We start from the raw sequence: 17,807 nt of genomic DNA on the forward strand, positions 1-17,807 counted from the left end.
TTAATACTATCTACTTATTTGCACAATCGAGACTATAGATACAATGTCTTGAAAAGCTCTGAGCTCATTCAATATGAATTTTTCTATATGTGCGTGCAGATATATAAAAAATATTGTTTTTATACATATATGAACAATATACAAACTCTTACTTCTGAATCATTGTTTGCCACTCCCCTTCCCGATCTCCTATCGGAAATCTGTCAATCTGTGCTTGAATTTTGGTTCTCCATTCTCGCATATAGTCTTCAATATCAAATACAAATGGATGCTGTCCAAAATTAGCATCCACAACCTCTCCTGGCGTTTGAAGTCCTACTGTAGGGTACAAGTTTGGCTGCAAGAAATTTTTTGGTTAGTTTTTCCTCTTATTCTGAATTCCCCACATATTCTTCCACTCTGTAATAACCACCCCAATGCTACTAGTATTGTGAAAAAACAAATACCTCTGGATCATCTGTCCAGTGGTTAAAGGAGCTTATACCAACGCAGCAATACAATAACTCATATATTTTATTCCCAGTGGTCAAAATTCTTTGAAATAAAAAAAGCCTTATGATGATTCTCGTTCTAGTCAGAAAACGTCGTTTTTTAAACTGTGCTAAAGTTTACAACTGTTGGTTTCAATTTTACAAAATATGAAATATCAATTTTTAAATGATTTTTAAAGACCAGGATTAAAGTTTCTTTTAAAAAGAAAACAAAAAAGAAACTTACAAAGTGGGCCATTTTCCTTTTGGGGTGAAATACTTAAAACATCGCTGAATTTTAGTGGTAAGAATTGACAGGATAGAGAACTCATTAGCCTCAAAGTCCAAGTGTAGTGCCTAAAAAGAACTGTAATAGTGCATTGAGGTTCTCGTGAATTCCTGGACTTGTATCTAAAAAAAGACTTTAAAGCATTTATTGTTGTCTTAGCTTTACTTTTTGCTTGGAGATCAGGTCTCAGTGCAAATTTAAAATATGCCAAATGTGAGAAGAGTAAAGTCTGCTTGGTGGGATTAAAGTAACTTCCTTAAATGTGAGCAGCACCTGAGCAATGGCAATGCAATCTTTTGGGTTTTTTTTTTTTTTTTTTTCCAATCTACAGATTTACTCTGCAATCAAAGGGTGGTTCTGCAGATAAGCATACTATTAACATATAGTCTGCTTAACTATAACATGTTAGCACATAATATGCTAACTGAATGACAGCTATCGATAAGAAGTTACAAACACGCAGGTCACTAGGAACACAGAATCCCAGTGAGGCTAAAGAATACGCCAGTTGTTAAAGCCTATTTTGTGCATGTGTGTGTCTCTCTCTCCTTTCACATGGTGTTATCTAGACTAAGCAATGCAGCATGAGAGTCAGATCTTTCAATGAGATGAAAACAATCAACGATAATGAGAAGGAGTCCAGCTCCAAATTTCAGATTAAAACGTCAAAGTTGGTCTGTACTGGTACTAGCAAGGACCTTGCAGCATCCCTCTGGTGCAGGAGCAGCAGGAAGCGCCCAGCCCTGCGGCGGGGCAGAGGGGTGCCACGGGCAGTAGACTTCATGTTTCCTTAGTATCTGTCCCTGTCTCCCAAACAGTAGCTACCCAGATGGACCTGCGCTACACACTGTGCCCTAACCTGATTAAATCCGAAGTGAAGTGGATGAGAAAAAGCAAAGAAGTGCAGTATCATGCCTGTACCAGTAGTATAGGGGACACATTTGTAATGATTTTAAGGAAAGTACAATTTAATTGACTGAAAAGACAAAAGACTTCAGATATCTGTGTCTTTCTTAAAAAAAAAAAAATTACTTTAATATGTTTCCTATTGTGGAATGAACAGAATAGAAAAAGATTTTGAAGCCTAGGCATCAAGCATGAAGTAAACTGACCAATGACTTAAGTAGTCAGCCTTTCTGCATATGATATACAGTTTTATATATATGTACATTGTTGGTGTTTAATGTGGTTTAGCCTTGTACGTAAGGCCTGCATCTGCCAAACAACTGTGATAATTAATTGTATATATTATTTTCCAGTAAGCTTCAGTTAGAATTGCCTGAATAAAAACATGAACAGGAATATTCTTCCCCACCTCCCAAGAGGATTGGCGTAAAAAAAAAAACAAAATAAAACCAAATCCCTCCTTTTTTTGCTTCTATTAACAAATCATCACTGAAACGATGATGAGACATATCTGATATTAAATGGATTATCATTGTATTTCCAAGAAGCACAAGGTAAATGCGAAACACCTGTTTATAATACGCATTATTATCAGCTATTTGAAAATGCACTTATCTTACCGGTAAATCTGTGAAAGCGATGCCTGTAACGAAGACAAAATTAAGATTAGTTTCAATATGTCCGGATTCTCGCCTGATTTTCTTATGTATATCATTATCTCTCCAGAAAATTCCCCCAAACACTCCAGAATAAGTATTTAAGTACGGTGACATCCATGATGCTTCAACATAACTGAGGTTCTCGAGTAAAACAGGGCAACATTTGGCAAAAAATAATTTTCATTCCAACACACTCAAATATTTTCAAAATAGGCAAAAGATTTAGAAATATCATACAGATATGCAGACTAAAATGTTTAAAAATTCTGGCTACAAATTAACATTTACAGGGTAAGTAAAAATATCTGAAGATATTTTTTCACTTGCATATCTCAATACTGAGACAAGGGTCAGTGGTGTCTTCTCCTGTTTGCTATTAGTTTTTTTCCTAAGTAGTCATTATGTTTACACAGGTAGCCCATATCTGTAACACTCCAAACCGGTCTGGTAACTGATGTACTCCAGTCCGCACCAGAGCGTTTTGTTTTTTTGAACAGGATAGCTTCATATCCCGTTATATAATCACAAGCATCCATCCACCCATAATCCAGGAGGGTGATTTTGCTGTCTCAGGATTAAAGTAAAAAAAAAAAAAAAAAATTGACCTCTATACATTTCAGGAACTTCAAGCAATTTAGAAAAAAGATTTCAGTTACAAATAAATATGAGGAAGTCTACTTCTAACATCCAAATAGTAACAGAATTTCATAATTTCCTTCAATATTGCATATATTTTTTCAATTTCTTACTTGCATGTGATGATTCAAATCCACTCTCCCCTTCAAACTTGTATTTGTTTTATAACATTGCCATTTCAAATTTAAGATTAAAATAAGGCTTTTAACCTTTTGTCCTAAATTCCACCCCGACTTTCTATCTCCACTCTTCACCAAGACCTCAAATCTCAAGAGGATTACTTACTCGCATCCTTTACTGTATTCAGCATTTTTGGTATAAATCTTTTTTTCTTCCAATCTCATCCCAAATCTATCATTTTACTTATTATCTATTCACACCCTGATTTTTTGTAAGCTATCACCCCTTTGTCTGCTTGGCACAATTTGATATCCAACACACTCTTTTCCAAAATGACTGTGGCAGTAGGAAAAACAGATAAACGATGATCGATCGAGTGGCCATTTCCATCACCTCAAATAAACAGTTACTGTACATTCTAAGTTTTTGGGGCCACAACTCTTGGCTTTTTTTTTTTCTTTTTTTCCTCTCTCCTTTTTCCCCTTTTCCCTCTCAAAACAGGATTTCACATTTGCCCAAATAATTATGTAGTGTCAAATCCTGGGCTGAATCAGAGATACCCAATACTCTGGCTACATCTATGGCCAAGAGAAGAAACCTCAACGTCCTCCAAGTCATGATTTTATGGGAATCGTGGACAACTGGTAGCAGCAGCAGCAGCAACTCAGTAAGACGGCCTTTTTTTTCCCCTCCTCTAAATACAGAGGCAAAGCTCATTTCAGAAAGTCAGGTTAGCAAAGTCAACCGAAGCAAAATAGCTGTCAGGTTTCCTTCTGCAATTCTGAAATGTCTGTCAGACCGTCATATTTATGACAGATATAATTTTACTGGCCTCTCCTCACCTATGCCATTCTGCTCTCCTTTTAAACCCATTTTAATCATGTGTTACTTCACAGTTGGCCTAATCGAGTCTGCTTCAAGACTTCCAGTGAGAGAGGAGGCTCTGTTCCTTCCCACTTAGCTCTTCCAGTCACTATGACCCCAACAACTGTGAGAAAACCAAGGTCTTTTTGGCTGATCAACAATTTGATCCAACTTACCTGCAGTATAACATTATTAGCTTCAGAAACGGAAGAAGCCAGACTACCATTCTTAGCTTTAACCCATCAGTTAAAGATTTGGGTAAACACAACATGAACCCATATCTTCTATTTTGATATATTCCCTGAAACAGGGCCCATAGAAAAAACAGTGTGTGGTTAAAGTGTCTCACTGCCCTAGGTGTTAAGACAGTAGGTCCAGGAACACAGACCTTCAGTTCACGAGAACACTACACCTACATGGTAGGATCACAGAATGATTTAGTTGGAAGGGACCTCTGGAGGCCCTGCTCCAAGTAGGAGACTGCACAACTCCAAAGTTGGATCCGTTTGCTCTGGGCCAGAGCAAACAGAGTCTTGTTTTGAGAGACAAGGAGAAAAATTTAAACCGTATCATTCCCTTACAGTTTTCCAAACTTCCCTCATATTTGAAAATGGCAGAAAATAGAACACTGACTTTAAGACTGCATATCTCAATAACATCTTACTTAATTTCAAGCTAGACTCTTTTCCTTACCACATTCCCCCATCCCCCATGTCACTACCCATGACAAAAGCCTTTTTCTTCTTTCTGAGCCTTATCCTTTGAAACTTCTTCCTCCTCTCAATGCACTTCCAAGATCTATTCACAAAGTCCCAAACCCTTGCCTTCTCCTTAATCCAGGAAACAGACATTTTTCGTTCCTTAGAACGTGTATCTTTGGTGATTAAATTGCATGCAGTTACTGCATTATCACATAGAGTGCATCAAAAACTCTATACCCCCCACCTTCAAACTCAAAATTGTCTTGCAATGTTGCATAATGCTAGAATTTATCAGAGAGATTTAAGGGACTTAATTTTAGGAAAACTTGTATAATTCATCGCTTTATCTCAAATACGTGCAGTTCCAGACTGGGAATACAAAAGACTCTTCCCCTACAGATGTTCAAAATAATGTCCATTTGATTTAAAGGTTTTAGTGGAGGCTCTGCGCCCCCACACAGCTGCACCAAATTTTACAATTATCCCCACTGTCTTTGGTCAGGAGGATAGACCGGCAGTCTTGCTCTAAAGCGGTAGCATATGTAATTACAAATTACAACAAACCAACAGGTTCGGGCTTAAGTGATACAACTTTGGACAAGACTTACTGTACATTATAAGCATCAAATATATGCCCCTTTAGTAGTCCTGAGTTCATAAACGCAGATCCTATGGAATGAGGTGCCATCGCGAATCCTTCCAAATTTGTAAGGAACATGAGTGCAAAATTGCATATAAGAAATTATTCTTCCCAATTCTGTAATTAATCCATTAAAAGAACTATTCAAATACTTAGTTCCTAACAGGAAGAGACTTTCCGATCTAAATGGCGCAGAAAGCATCAGATTTACAGATATAAGTTAACATTAATTATAGCGTTTCTCCATACCCAAGCTGTGTCCGTTCTTTGTGTAGAAGCAGGTATTATTGATAAGGTTGACACAACAACCAATGACATCACCCGTAGTAAACGTTGGGCCATAGGGCTGTCCAGTTCCAGAGGAACAGAATGAATGTCCATCATCTCCATGGTAACCATATGAATGTTTATCCCAACCTAGAGAAAAAAGCATTTGAAATTTATTCATTTTAATATAAAATAATGAAAAGGCTACACAAAGTTAGTATATTCCAATCTAGGTTACTAAGGTTTATTACTATGCTCAGTGATCTGATTTCTAAAATTTCTTAACAAATCTGTTTTATTTAAAAAAAGACAACTTCTCTTATCAAAATGACTGAACAAGTAGTTCCGTTTGTAGTAACTAACTGATAGTACAAGTCAGAAAAAAACATTTTTCTCTTTAAGTGAACGTGTAAAATTATCAACACTTAAAATATGATCAGCTACAATATTCAAATTTGAAAAGCTATCTGCAGATCTGACATGTCCCAATAAAGCAGTGAAGGTTCCTCTTTTTCTCCCTTTCATCTAGCAAAACTACTGCAGCCATATGTCATAATCAAATTCTTTCTGGCTAAAATCCGAACGTGTATCTCTGGGGAAACGCACTTCTCCTGATTATCCCTCATGACTGTTCCGCAGCAAGCAGCGCTCTTCATAATAGCTCAGTTTCCAGACTATAGTGTCACTAGCTTTGCTACCCCAAAAAACTAAAAAGCTAAAAGGGGAAAAAACCAAAACAAAATCCCCCAAAACAGGTGAAAGTCACAGCCAGCAGGCAAATCAAGATGTATACAAATAGAGTGCTAATTTTGCAGATGAAGAAGCTGCAGAACCACTGAAGAAGCTTCATACAATCACATTTCCCTCAATGAATATTAGTCAGCAAATGATTGTAGTCTAAGTTCATTTAAATTTCCTGTCTGCACTCTCTATACTTCAATACTAAGCCAAAACACCTAGAAAAGAAGTGAACTTTCAGGCACCACAAAACCTTCCCAACAGATCTATTAAATGCCTATTCAAAGTAGCATAAAGAAACCACAACTGAACTTCCAGTCCTATTTCCATTGAGACAACTGAAGGGTCTGGATTTAGGGATATGACTTCACCGAATACATTATCCTAACATTAAAGACTGAGTAAGAGCACATTCTTTAACACAGCTTGCCAAATTTCAAAGGGCAACATGCATTCTGACTATGAGAATCTATACTGAAAACTATGTACATACTTTTAACAGTAGAGGGCTGTGTTTTCTTTTCTTTTTCTCCCCCTCCCCCCCTCCCGTCAAGCTGCTGCAAAACAGCTAGGTTGAAAAGTATTTCCATACTTAGGTGGGCCCTTAATCAGTATGATCCATGACAGATTACATACAATTGCTTCACTAGGCACCATATTAAGTATCTCTCAGTAAATTAAATACCACAAATTATTGCAGTTACATTGATTAGTAGTACCTTTGATAAATTATTTGCAATGCATCCTAAATCTTACGCAAAATAAACATAATACTGCCCACTAATAATTTATCACCTTTACACGTGCCAACAAGCGTAACTGGAATCTGCCATTACTATCAGGGTCTCTAGCAGAGCATTCGAGCAAGAAATTAACAACGCAAAAGAAAGAACACAGATACTATATGGTCTTTGACATGATTTTATACTTGGTTAATAATAATATTTTCTAAAAAAAAGTCCCTTTTAAAATATAGAAATTTATTAAAATAAAGATGCACACACACAGAAAACGTCTGTAAGTACTGTATAGAGGTACTGCAGACATTTGTCATGACAGCGTCCCCAATCACGTAAGTCAATTGAACAGTCTATACTGAAGTTCACTACACAGTCTTACCATTAAAGTTGGAAAGGTAACACTACTGAAAACAACAGTAGATCTCACTTTAATCTTGACAAGAAAATTATCACAGCAGCTCATCCTTATTATTAAAAATTCAGTTTGAAGAGTAAGGAAATCTTCTATAGCTCCACTTTTATCAGGAACTATGACCAAATTTTTAAAATATATTTGTTTGCTATAAAGTATCTACACAGCATTACAAACAACACTAAGACGCTTTACATAACGCAGATAAATAGACGTAACGCAGAGCTGTGCCATGCCATGCTCACTGGTGCTTACCAGAACTTTCCCCATCAAGGTCAAACACATTTCGAAACACAATTAAGCAATATAAGTTACTTATCAAATAGAATAAATACTAAAACGTACCTGGTAGTCTATTCATGTTCACACCCTGTGCTGAAAGCCCAATTCCCATGTATCTGTAAAAATGAAAGAACAAAAGGAATTTATCTGACTCTTAACAAAAACATGTGTATGTGCAGGATATTGCCCAGAAACACTCTGCTGATTAACCACATCCCAATTAAGCTGCTGAGAGAGCATTTAGAACTGCCACAAATGCAATGGAACTGAACAGAGAAGTCATTTCTGGTCTATATGGTTTATTATAGATAGATTCTGTCTCTGCAGGAGAAAAGGACAACTTTTTTCTCCTTCAGGCACTTTGGGTTATCTACAGAAAATACTGATGGTAGTCATAACATTTAAAGCAGGGCTGAGGAATGCCAAAGGCCATCTCTCATTTTGAAAGTAGGGGTAAAGCTATACACATGACAGTTTCATCATCTTGTATATACTTAATCATGTTTTGCAGACGATGTGAAATTTCTTATTTTACAAAATACATGCAAAACTGCATTACTTCAGCTGCAAAATGTATCCTTGCAGAAAAGGCCATCAGAGGCCTGCATCATGGAGCAGAACGTTATCTGGAAAAATTTACCGGTATAAATGTACCACTATATAGCTGTTCTCAATCTACTGGCAAACAAAAAAGGATGAATATTTTTACTGTACTTGCCAATAATCCTAAGTCTATACAACTAGCAATAACATGTTTAAAGTCCAAAAGTCAGTTTTATGAAAACTAGTTTTAAAAAAGCATTTAATACAATTTTTACCAACTTAACAAAATACCGGGAAGTCAAAATGCATTTTTCCCCAAATCACACTACCGAAGAAATCTATTTTACATCTGTTTATTAAGCAAAAGTCATTACATGCCCAAGATAAAAAAAAAAAAAGAAAATTAGCACAACGAAGGACTAGACTTTCACTTAAAAAAAAAAAATCCAAATTGGTAACTAAAGCAAACATTCAAAAAAAATCACCTAACATTTCCCCATTTAATAAACACACAATTCATTTCGACACTAGTTCAAACTAGTTAACATAAACTTATCACGAAATAAAAAATAAGTTGTATGAAACAAAAATACCACCTCATGCCAATTTGAAAACAGTTTAAGACTACAAATATGACCTTCAGATTCTCACAACGTAAAACGTAATTTTTAAGGAACTATTCTACTAGGAAGTACAGGTTAATCTGCTATTTTAACTACACACTAAGTATATATGGAACGAAACTGAATAGGAAATCACAGAAGTCATATGCTTAATCGTGTAAAGTGCTTTCTGCTTTTTCTATTGATCACCTCCAGCAGTTACCTTACCTGCCTCTATTTGGTATTTACAAAGCTCCCCTCCAATATTTTCTGACTTAGGACACACATCTCCCTCTCCCTCCAGCATACATAATGAAACCTCAGAAATTTATATAGGCAATACTAAGATACTGGAGAGCTGAAGCAAGTGGCAACAAACAAAAGGATTAATCTTCACTGCATTGTTAATTACATTACTGAGGCACCATTACAGCAGTAGAGTCAACCAAACAATTATAAATGAAAGCAATGAGTGGAAAATCCAGCATTTCATCTTTAATAATAGAGGCAGAATTGTTACTAGGGTAGTCTAGAGTTTGATGCATGAAGGACTCTCATGTAAAGACTGTAAATTGATTACTGTAAGCAAATTTAAGGACATTTATTTTTTAAAATAATTTTAGATAACTCTTAAAAACAAGTCCATCAACTGCAAGAAGTCTCTCAAGGTGAGCCACGTTCCTAATAAAGTTTCATCTCAGTATTCTTCTAGAGGTAGGATTACAGTTATACCAAAATAAAATGATAAGAAATTGATCACCATAGGTAACACTACGGTACCAGTTGACACTAACATGAAGACAGAGGATTTTCCCTCAGATATTGTAAATATCTTCTGAGACTCTTCTTTAACCCAGTAACCATTGCAAACATGGAGCCACTGTACAAGATACCCACCCAAATTTAATACAGCTGGGAACAAGGATTCCTCACTCATTGGCAACGACCAGAATGTTAACACTATCCCAGTAAAGAGACTGAGATTTCAAGTGTCCTTTTTTCCGCCTGTGATTCACTTAAGGGTATTTGGAATATTAACAATATCTCATCAAGGAGATAAGGTTTTAACAGAAACTTGAGCAAAATTGGATTAAAACCTTTCAAATAATTAACATAATTACTCTAGACATCAAAAGGAGAAAAGATCATCTACAATCTATAGGCAATTTATAGTTAGCTATAGTAAGAGCTGATCAATAGCTCATCTCATTTTCAACTAGATATACTACATAGTAAATTAAGAGGGAAACAGTACTGTGACATGTTTTTAGATACTCTAAAATTACTGTACTTATGCCAAAACACTACATGCAATTGTTAAGGGGCGGTGTGTGGGGGGGAAACTTTTATATATTTCTGGCACCTATGAGCTTCATAAAGCTCTCTTTTGTTTGCTTTTTATACAAGCTTAGTTCATATTTAGGTCCAGAGTCATCACCAGTAGAAAGACTGGCTTCAGTTGAATGGACTGTACAATTTGTCCTCATAGATGCTTCCTTAAGGTTCACGTAACAGGTGTCTCAGGACCAGGCGAAATTCAGTGGCAGAGCTCTGGGTTTAAGTCTACCTCCCTTTGTCCACTATAAAAATGCAGAAGAATGCACAACAGGCACACCAGTGCCGAGGTGCAATGCAGACTCTCAAGCAGTTCCTGATGTACTGCCACAGAAATGGGGGCTGCCTAGGAGACAGCCATGAACAGACAGGAAGAGCAGGTCTGATTAGGCTACGTCGCGTCGAAACAGCGGCCCCGGGGAAATGGAGGTGTGAACACCAGGAAGCAGCATTCTCACTCCAACCTGTAGGTCCTTCGAAAGATAGGCACGATCTGGCTGGCTTGACAGAACGGAGTAATGATGCGTTTCAGATGCTGCCTCCTTTGACTCTTCCCTGCTTACCTGAGGTGCTTCTACCTAGCACTCCATGCATAAACGCCGCTGGCTGCTTCTGTAGGAGGATTGCTCATAGAGACAAACAGAAGGAGGTGGCCTAAGATCCTGCTTTAAAAAGTCCCTCTTTCTGAGCATTCTGGTCTCTCCTGCTGCTACTCATCACCTCATTAGACTGCTCAAGTCTTACAGTAGCTCAAAAGATTATAAATAACAGTGTGTGAAACTAGTCACGGGACACATGAAGTCAACTGATTAGAGACTAAATAAAAGACTAAAGCTGAAAACTGATTTCAAGTGTGTCCAAATTAGAATTAAGGATCAAGGAAGCAAGAGCATCTTAAGTACTCTTGATTTTCCATTTCCAATTGTATTTACTCTTGTTCCAGGTTTTCATTTTAAATCTCAGCATATCCTCTAGTTTACACTTCACAGCTGCAAGCCATATACAAATTCTTCAGCACACTACAAATCTACAGAAGTCTAAAATTAGACTGAGATTCAACTTTTTGCCACAAAAAAAAAGTAAATGCCAAACGTGCATGCATTATGATACCTATTTTTTCCACTATCATAGACTGAAGAGTCTATGCTTCCCTGCAGTGAAATATGAGAAGCAGCAACTTCACAATAACAACTTTCTCTTCAAGTATCTTTTCATTCAAAAAACTGAATTCACCCATTTTTGCTGGAGATTAAACCTTCTGTGTGGATGCCTGAGCAGACTAAGTGTGAGAACTATAAAAATAAGAAGAAACAAACAAAGAAAAATCAGTAACAAGAGATAGCACAGAACTGGAGACTGCTAAAGAAAAAGGAAAAAAAAAAAACAATTACCAGAGTTCATATAAGAGGTGAACAACTCTGATTTCTACTTGAAACTACACAGCTTCTTTTTACCACCATATGGAAGACGTATGGAAGATCTTTCAGTGTGGAAGTCAATGATAATCAGAATTCAGGTAATTCTATACTGTCCACTTTGTTCCTTAAGAAGTAATACAAAAATCACAAGAACTCTGTCAAATCACAGGTACCTTGGAAAACTTAGTGCTAAAGATGAATTCAAGTGCTAAATATCACTTCTCTTGTTAAGCAAATCCATAAATATTCCATCCTATTTGTAAAGGCCAATAAAATAAAGACAAGCCTAAGTTATAATAACGATACTAAACTGCAAGAGCCTCTCTACTAATTTCATTAGGAAGCTCATTGTGTAAAGAGTCAATTTGCTGCTGACTTTCACTGTGCCTACCAGTCACATTAGAGATAGTGCATCTGGGGGAACCGCTACATCATACCTTGAAATCCAAGTTGTTTCTGTGATGATAAAAAAAAAAAAAAAAATCAAGCTGGTTTCTGATCTTGTTTTGACCTACAGGCTACAAATTAAAAAAAAAAAAAAAAACACAGCACATACAGTGGTAAAGCCTAAGTTACCAAAATATCTGTATGGAACATAAGGCAACCGAGTCCAAGCACTAAGACACGTTTACACCCACAAATAAGGCAACTGATAACATCCTGATGTTTCAAATGAGCTGACAACTAAGAAAAACAAAACACATATTCTGAAAAATGTCAGTTATACAGCAGGTGCAGTTTGTTGGACTGCTAAATAACTAAAAAGGTAGAAGTAGAAAAAAACCCTGCAGTATCTGTAAAAGCGTTAAGACTAAATTACATTTTAAGAGGCTTTGCAATTGATGGACTTGCAAGGATGTGAAAGTTCAAATAACGTCCTCCTCTAGCTTCCTACTTTGTCTTCACTGATACTAGATTTTTAGGTCAGAAATACAGCACACTAACAAGGTATCTAAATTCTATGTTTAATATAGCTAGTCTGCACTAAAATTTTGTGGGAATATGCTAATCCAAGAGTCTTATTGTCTACACAATCAAAATAAGAAGTGAGCTGTTAAATTTTTTCTCTATTTAAATGTTTCAAAATATGCCATAGACAGTTTGAGTCTTTCATTTCAAACGGAAAACAAGTTTAATTTTATGGAAAGTTTCCAAGGAAACAGTATTTTGAACATGATAAGCCCAGGTTTCAGATGAATCCAGTTCTACATAGAGGGGAAGGGGAAGGAAAAAAAAAAAAAAAGTCAGGCAATCATCCTTTATAGTGCTTCAAACTATTATTCCTATTATGCTTTCCTTGTAATTCTTATAGTGTTCTTAGAAAGATTCTACTTTACTGATCTAACCTTCGGAAGCCTTTCTGACTTTTTGAGGTTGCACAGTTTCTCTCTAGTGACACTTCTAAGCACAAAAGCCTTTTTTGGGTAACATAATGCCAGAAAAATATAGCTGCATAGAGAGGGTAATTTATGTCAGATCTGCAGTAAGATTAGTATCTATGTACTATATTTGTGTGAATGAACCTCAGAAGCAAGGATTAACAATAACAACAACAACAAGGTTATGCAAGAATCAAGAAGTGAAATACAGTCTCTTGGTCTTTCTTTTCAAAATTAGGAATCTTTATTTCTAGAAAACATCAAAGAAATAGCACTCTTTTGTTCCAGTTCCTCACATCTCTGATCAATGAAACACAATTCTCAAATAATCCTCTTACATATTTAGTTGCAGTTCTTTCCCACTTTCTCAAACGTCTGGTCCTATACGCTCAGGTAAAAAATTAAGTATAGGTAGAGTGTAAGAGAATATACCCGTCCCGATTCAAGATCCAATCGCCTCTTGCACCTGCTGCAATTTAAAAAAAAGGTACTAATGCAAGAAAGCTACTTCAGACCTTCCTGGCAACAGGACTGTAACAAAAGTCTGTTTTGCCAAGAGACTGACAACTGCTTTTGGAGGACATATCAAAACTATAAAAGTAGGTCTTAAGACTGCACTAAGCTTTCAGGTTAGATTAGTATCATAAAAAACAAATAAAAGCAGGAGCTGAAGTTGTTCCGTGTTTTGTTTACTAGTTCGTGCTTTGTTGGGAACAAGAAAACGGGCATACTGGATGCTAAAGGAAAAGTCAACTTGTTGCAACAGAAGCAACATTCAAAATAAGAAAGTATGGTCTCTGTTTAAAGCTACACACATACATGCTCTAAAAGACAGTAAACATGGGTTTTGCATAAACATCACTCAACACACTAGAACAGCTCGGACTAGAACACAGGCAAGAGTGTCACATGAAAACTTAAACTTTGTGCTCATGGGATTTGATGCTTTAAGACAGTTCGTCCTTTTTTATTTCTACACCCACCTCATCACGTACATGATGTACACTGCTGTGCACTGCCAAAGCAACAAACGATTGACTGTATGGTCAGCGATAACAAACAGCCATCCAACAGGTATCTAAAGCCTTATTCACAGTGCTTTAGCAAAAAAGCACGATGAAAACTTGCATGAGGTGCTAACAATTATTTTAGTGTAGAACATTCAGTAGAACTTACGCATGCAATATAAAGCATGCTCATGAAGATCTGCACCAGTGCTACCACACTACAGACTAAACAACCATGCTCACAGAAATGCAAGCTATTCTAAGTGCCATTTGCTAAAAGATTAAACCCTTTCTAAACTTCCACTTTTTTCTAGACAACTCACCGCTTACAATGCTTGTTTTCATTCTTCTCTTCAGAAAAGCACACCTGCTTAGAGGACTTTGGATTTTAGCCACACATTTTCCTCACCTGCTCTAAAAGCCGTATAGACCACCCAGAAATAAAGTGACATTTCTATGATTTGCCCACTGTTAATAATTGTATTTACAAATCAGTGAACGAAGTAAAGAACGGACAGAAAGTCAAGACATTGAGGATAAATATATTTTCCCAGAGTTCACTTTCCCAGTAAAGAAAACAGACAGCAGTGAGTCTCTCCTCAAAGTTAAAAAATAAAAATAAAAAAGAAAAGCTGTTCTTCAACTATCATTAAGTGGGTATAAGCTGCTACCATGACCAGAACTATCATTTCCACCCTACCTGAGTCCAGATGCTCACTCTTGCACAAGTTCCTCTCTCTTATGTTGCCATAGCTACTCACAAAGCCACACAAGCTGCCATATTGGAGAAGTAATCTGGCTGAAAAATAACTCACTCTTAGGTCAACTTCTGGAGAATAAGCTACCGATTTACTGTGTAGCTGGCACAACAGTTATAAACTGGCACAAGAAAAAGAACCCAATGAACGTTCAAACACTACTTCTCGTGGCCAAATCACTACAGTGTTCAAACTACAGCTTAAAGTAAAAATTGTAAACATTCAAAAGCCATTGTCAGATTCGTTCCAGGAGCCAAAAAGCCTAAAACTGAAATTGGTGTGGAAACGGATGACCGCACAATAAGTTACACACACATTTGTTATATATCATTTAAAACAATGGGACAGTATTTTGCTTCTGAAAAGCCAGGTAGTCACTGGATACCCTTGAGACAGCCCCTTTGAAAGCGGAACAGAATAGACTGCCAAAAAACGCAACCACAGGTTCCAGTAAAGCTCACAGACCCTTAATTGGGAGAAATTATAGAAGGCTATTCACAACTAAAGAAGGATGCCCTCAGAAACAGCATAAAGCTAACACACACAAGCAGCACAAAGCTAAAGATTTGTATTTTTCACAGGAACTATGATAGCCTCCTGCAAGTATCTTTAAATTGTATAAGAGGGAAACATTAACTTGTACCTGAAATAAAATGTTCACTGCGGGGCTGTAAGGCAGAAGATGCATTACCCCTTTCCATAAAGTCAGAGGACCTATACATGTAAAAGATTAGTAGAACTGAACTCAGTAAAAAGCAGCATCAGAAAATTGAAAGCAAAATTTGCAAGATGCTGGAAAAAGAGCCGCATTCATATTTACCTACCTAGCTAAGAAAATGGCCACCACAATCATTTGGGGAAATTGAGGGGACAGTAAATAACTTGGTAGCATAACACATTTAGGGACTAAGGCTTACATCAAGAACATGTCTACAGAACTTGGCACACACTCATTCATTCCAACTCCTAGATCACTAATCTAATCACTGGCAATCTTAGCTAACTGGCTCCTAACCTAGAAATTTAGACTTAAAAAAAGAAAAGAAAAGAAAAGAAAAGGGGGGGGGAGAGAGAGAGAGAGAGAGAGAGATATGTATCCAAAAGACAATGCAATGTTTATCTCATCCCCCTGAGCACTGTATGAAGAAATTACAGAACAAAAAGTCAGTACGTTACTTCTGGTTCTCTGGTAAAACAATTGCAACCCAGTCATTTGGAGTTTTAAGAAGTGTAATTTAAAGCTACAGCTATGTTTAGTTTCCCCTGCTGTATCAGAGTATTTTGACAGTAGTTGTTGTAGTCATGTTTGTTTTTTTATTAACTGGAGCTACCAACAGAGAACAGGATATAACTTGCAGTTACTACCGTTCTTCCTATCATGCCTTTTAATCATCATGTTTGTACTTTTCCCCATACCTACATCCATTACTCATCTACTGCTACCATCTCCCATCACGCACATCCCTGCTCGCAATGTTCCACATAAGGCCAAACAAAACAAAGCAGAACAGAACAAAAAATTAAAAAAATAGTACAAAAGGAAAATGTAAGCAGATCGAGGTCCTCAGACTGCAAAAAGAGGCAAAAAAATAAGGAAGAAAAACTGAAGAAATACAGCACAACAGAAAATATTTACAGAGCAACATGACAGCTAGTTAGCACTTTTAAGAGATTTAAAAAATTCTTAAGACAATTATTTCACATATCTGTATTGCAGCAGCAGCACATAAAGGACCTTAGGGCCCTCTGTGCCAAACACCATACAAATACCAAGACAGTTTCCGTGTCAAAGATATTTGAACCTTACTACTTTTCAGCTTCATTCTCACTTCCCTCTTTCTTGTTTGTCACAAGTAGTTGTTGCATGGTATCTTATGCCTTATGCCCTATGCCCTCGCATTCAGCATCAAAAAAAAAAAAAAACTTCCGTCTTCATCTGATCTACATCAACCTCCATACACATTTGTTATTTTCTAGCAAGCCTGTTTTCATGCTTTTTACAAAGTGTCCCTAAAGCCTAGGAGTTTATCACAAACGTCCACAAAATTCCTGTATTCAAATTCCGGCTCCACACTTCTCTTAACTCCCAATATATACAGAATTTACTGACTTGGGTTATTAGTGTGACAAAACCAATGCTGTTCTCATACAGACACAGTTAGGAAAAGCCATACTGGAAGCCATGCTGTATTTATGCCCATACTGGAAGCCATGCTGTATTTATGCCCTCTACCAAGAAAGGCTGTACCCCCTTTGGTCAAGGAGAGTCATCTTTGTGATTGCTCAGCAATCCTAAGGTATGCAAGACCATATTCCAGGACTAGGGTTGCCAAGTGCTATAGCAGTACAAACAATAAGTCTCCCAGACCAGGCTTTTAGTAAAAGGTTTTCCATGACTTGAGGCAAGTCACACCGAACAGAGCACACAAATTATAAAAACGCTGCTAGACTTGCCCATATAATATATTTCACTGATGAAATACTTCAAGCTAAGTTTATTAAAAAAGAAAAAGCCACTACCAAAGGGAACCCCAAATAAACAGCTCTGAACTATCCACTGGCATTTATGAAGGTTGCAAGCTGTACTGAAGCCATATACACAGATATCTGAGTTGCTTTTGGTAATATAGGATTTATTATTTTAAACAGTACCGCTTCCATGGCGAGGTTTACGCTTTGCGAATAGATGTTTTTGCTACGGGAGGTAAGTAAAGAGTTTAAACTAATTCCTCCTAGACTGTGGTCCTATTACCAGATGTTAAGTAAAGAAAAACAAACCGGAAAGATTGTGCATGGAGCCAGCCCAGTGAAACACAACAGGCAGTGAGAAAGAACAAGCCCTACAAGACACAAACTTGCTTTTGCAGACCTACACAGCTGTCTCTGCATTAAATTCCCCAGTTTACTTATTTCAGCAGAATTTATTAGTTTGGATGCAGCAGAGCATAGAACTGTAACAGGTTCACACTGTATCTAGTCAAAGACCTCTTGGACCTGAAAACAGGGTCCAGAGATACACGCATCCGGCGAGGGTCCATATG

General features: G+C 37.0%; 1 protein-coding gene across 1 annotated transcript in view; it reads right to left on the bottom strand.

Annotated features, from left to right (window-relative positions):
• The window catches only part of RANBP9 (RAN binding protein 9), a 40,818-nt gene that overhangs the window by 12,086 nt on the left and 10,925 nt on the right, over nt 1-17,807 (bottom strand). Inside the window, exons 3-6 of the mRNA XM_068931719.1 lie at nt 7,788-7,840; nt 5,535-5,702; nt 2,286-2,308; nt 153-337 (exon numbers count right to left, since the gene is read on the bottom strand). Of these exons, the coding sequence (XP_068787820.1) occupies nt 153-337; nt 2,286-2,308; nt 5,535-5,702; nt 7,788-7,840 (429 nt within the window). The remainder of the gene's footprint in view (nt 1-152; nt 338-2,285; nt 2,309-5,534; nt 5,703-7,787; nt 7,841-17,807) is intronic.

Source organism: Struthio camelus, chromosome 2 (assembly GCF_040807025.1).
Source record: "Struthio camelus isolate bStrCam1 chromosome 2, bStrCam1.hap1, whole genome shotgun sequence".
In the NCBI taxonomy this organism is placed as follows: Eukaryota; Metazoa; Chordata; class Aves; order Struthioniformes; family Struthionidae; genus Struthio; species Struthio camelus.